This window comes from Monosiga brevicollis, genomic scaffold (assembly GCF_000002865.3).
Source record: "Monosiga brevicollis MX1 MONBRscaffold_49 genomic scaffold, whole genome shotgun sequence".
Taxonomy (NCBI): domain Eukaryota; class Choanoflagellata; order Craspedida; family Salpingoecidae; genus Monosiga; species Monosiga brevicollis.
Window position 1 is genome coordinate 39,375 of NW_001865086.1, and position 1,161 is coordinate 40,535.

The 1,161-nt window shown below is 53.1% G+C and overlaps 1 protein-coding gene across 1 annotated transcript in view; it reads right to left on the reverse strand.

Annotated features, from left to right (window-relative positions):
• The window catches only part of MONBRDRAFT_34748 (uncharacterized protein), a gene marked incomplete at both ends in the record, with an annotated part of 7,007 nt that extends 6,371 nt beyond the window's left edge, over positions 1–636 (reverse strand). Inside the window, one exon of the mRNA XM_001750828.1 lies at positions 36–636. Coding sequence (XP_001750880.1) covers positions 36–636 — 601 coding nt within the window. The remainder of the gene's footprint in view (positions 1–35) is intronic.
• Positions 637–1,161: the final 525 nt, after the last annotated feature.

The window sequence follows — 1,161 nt, forward strand, 5'->3', positions numbered from 1 at the left end:
GCAGGTAATTGACAAGGAGGACGTTGGCAGCTGACAAGAGCCTCCGCGCACGCGGATCATGGTCGTTGACTCGTACATGTTGTTGTTGAAGGTGGCATTGCGCACCGTGACGTTTTGCCCAAAGGTCTCGAGGCCAACGGTGGCTTGAAGCCTTAAAGCAAACCGGTCAGAGCCCTGGAGGAGGGTGTTCCTGCTGATATGGTGAATGTAGACGGCAAGCGCCATGTTAAGCCCGACATTATCAGAGAAATGGCCAAAGACGGAATCCTCTGCCAGGGTGTCGGTTCCAGAAATGTTGAGGCCATACCCTCCCAATTGCGCCAAGGACTTGACGTTGCGCATCATTGTATTGTTGGTCGATGGGCCCGGCATGATGTTGCATGTATTGAATCCAAGAGCAAAGGGGAGACCATCCGAGTTGAGGGCCCAATTGATGTTCAAGTTCTCCAACAGCGTGTCTGTGCCTTGAATCAGAAGAACGGTGGAGAGGCCAAAAAGGACGCTCTCCCGGAGTGTTGTATTGACCGCTTCCTCCTGAACGAAGATGCAAAAGTAGGCATCAACGTACACGTGGTTCGGTTGTTCCATCCGATGGCAAGTGATTTGGTCCATGAGTACGTGGCTGGCAGCCGTCATGATACCCCCGCCAAAATTGTTGTACGTCACGATATTGCGCAGCACGACGTTGGCAGCTTGCGTCGCATAAATGCCTGGCATAGGTTGCGTGGAGACTTGTGGTAAAGTTTTCAACAAGTAAGTCGTTGCCGCGAACGATGGCCATTGGCGAGAAGTAGCCCATTGCAAAGCTCGCTCTGCTGGAGCAAGATGGAAACGCCAACGATGTCATTACCCTAAGCGGAAATTCCTTCGATGTTTGAGGCCCCTCCGCCGAGTGAAAAGCCATGCCAGGAACAATGGTGAGCTTCATTTTGGGACATCAAGTTGTGCCAGCCCCTGACCCGGATGCCGATGTAGCTGCTTCTGGTGGCAACGATGCGAGACAGGGTATTGTGGCTAGCAGAAAAGAAGAGACCGCTCGCCACCTTGTTCCAACTCCATAATCAAGCAATCGATGGTGGTGCCATTTCCATAAACGGAAAGGGCTGCGGTGGTGGTGACCGGGGATAGGGGGTCAGGCCATCAGAGTGTGGTGCATGCCCA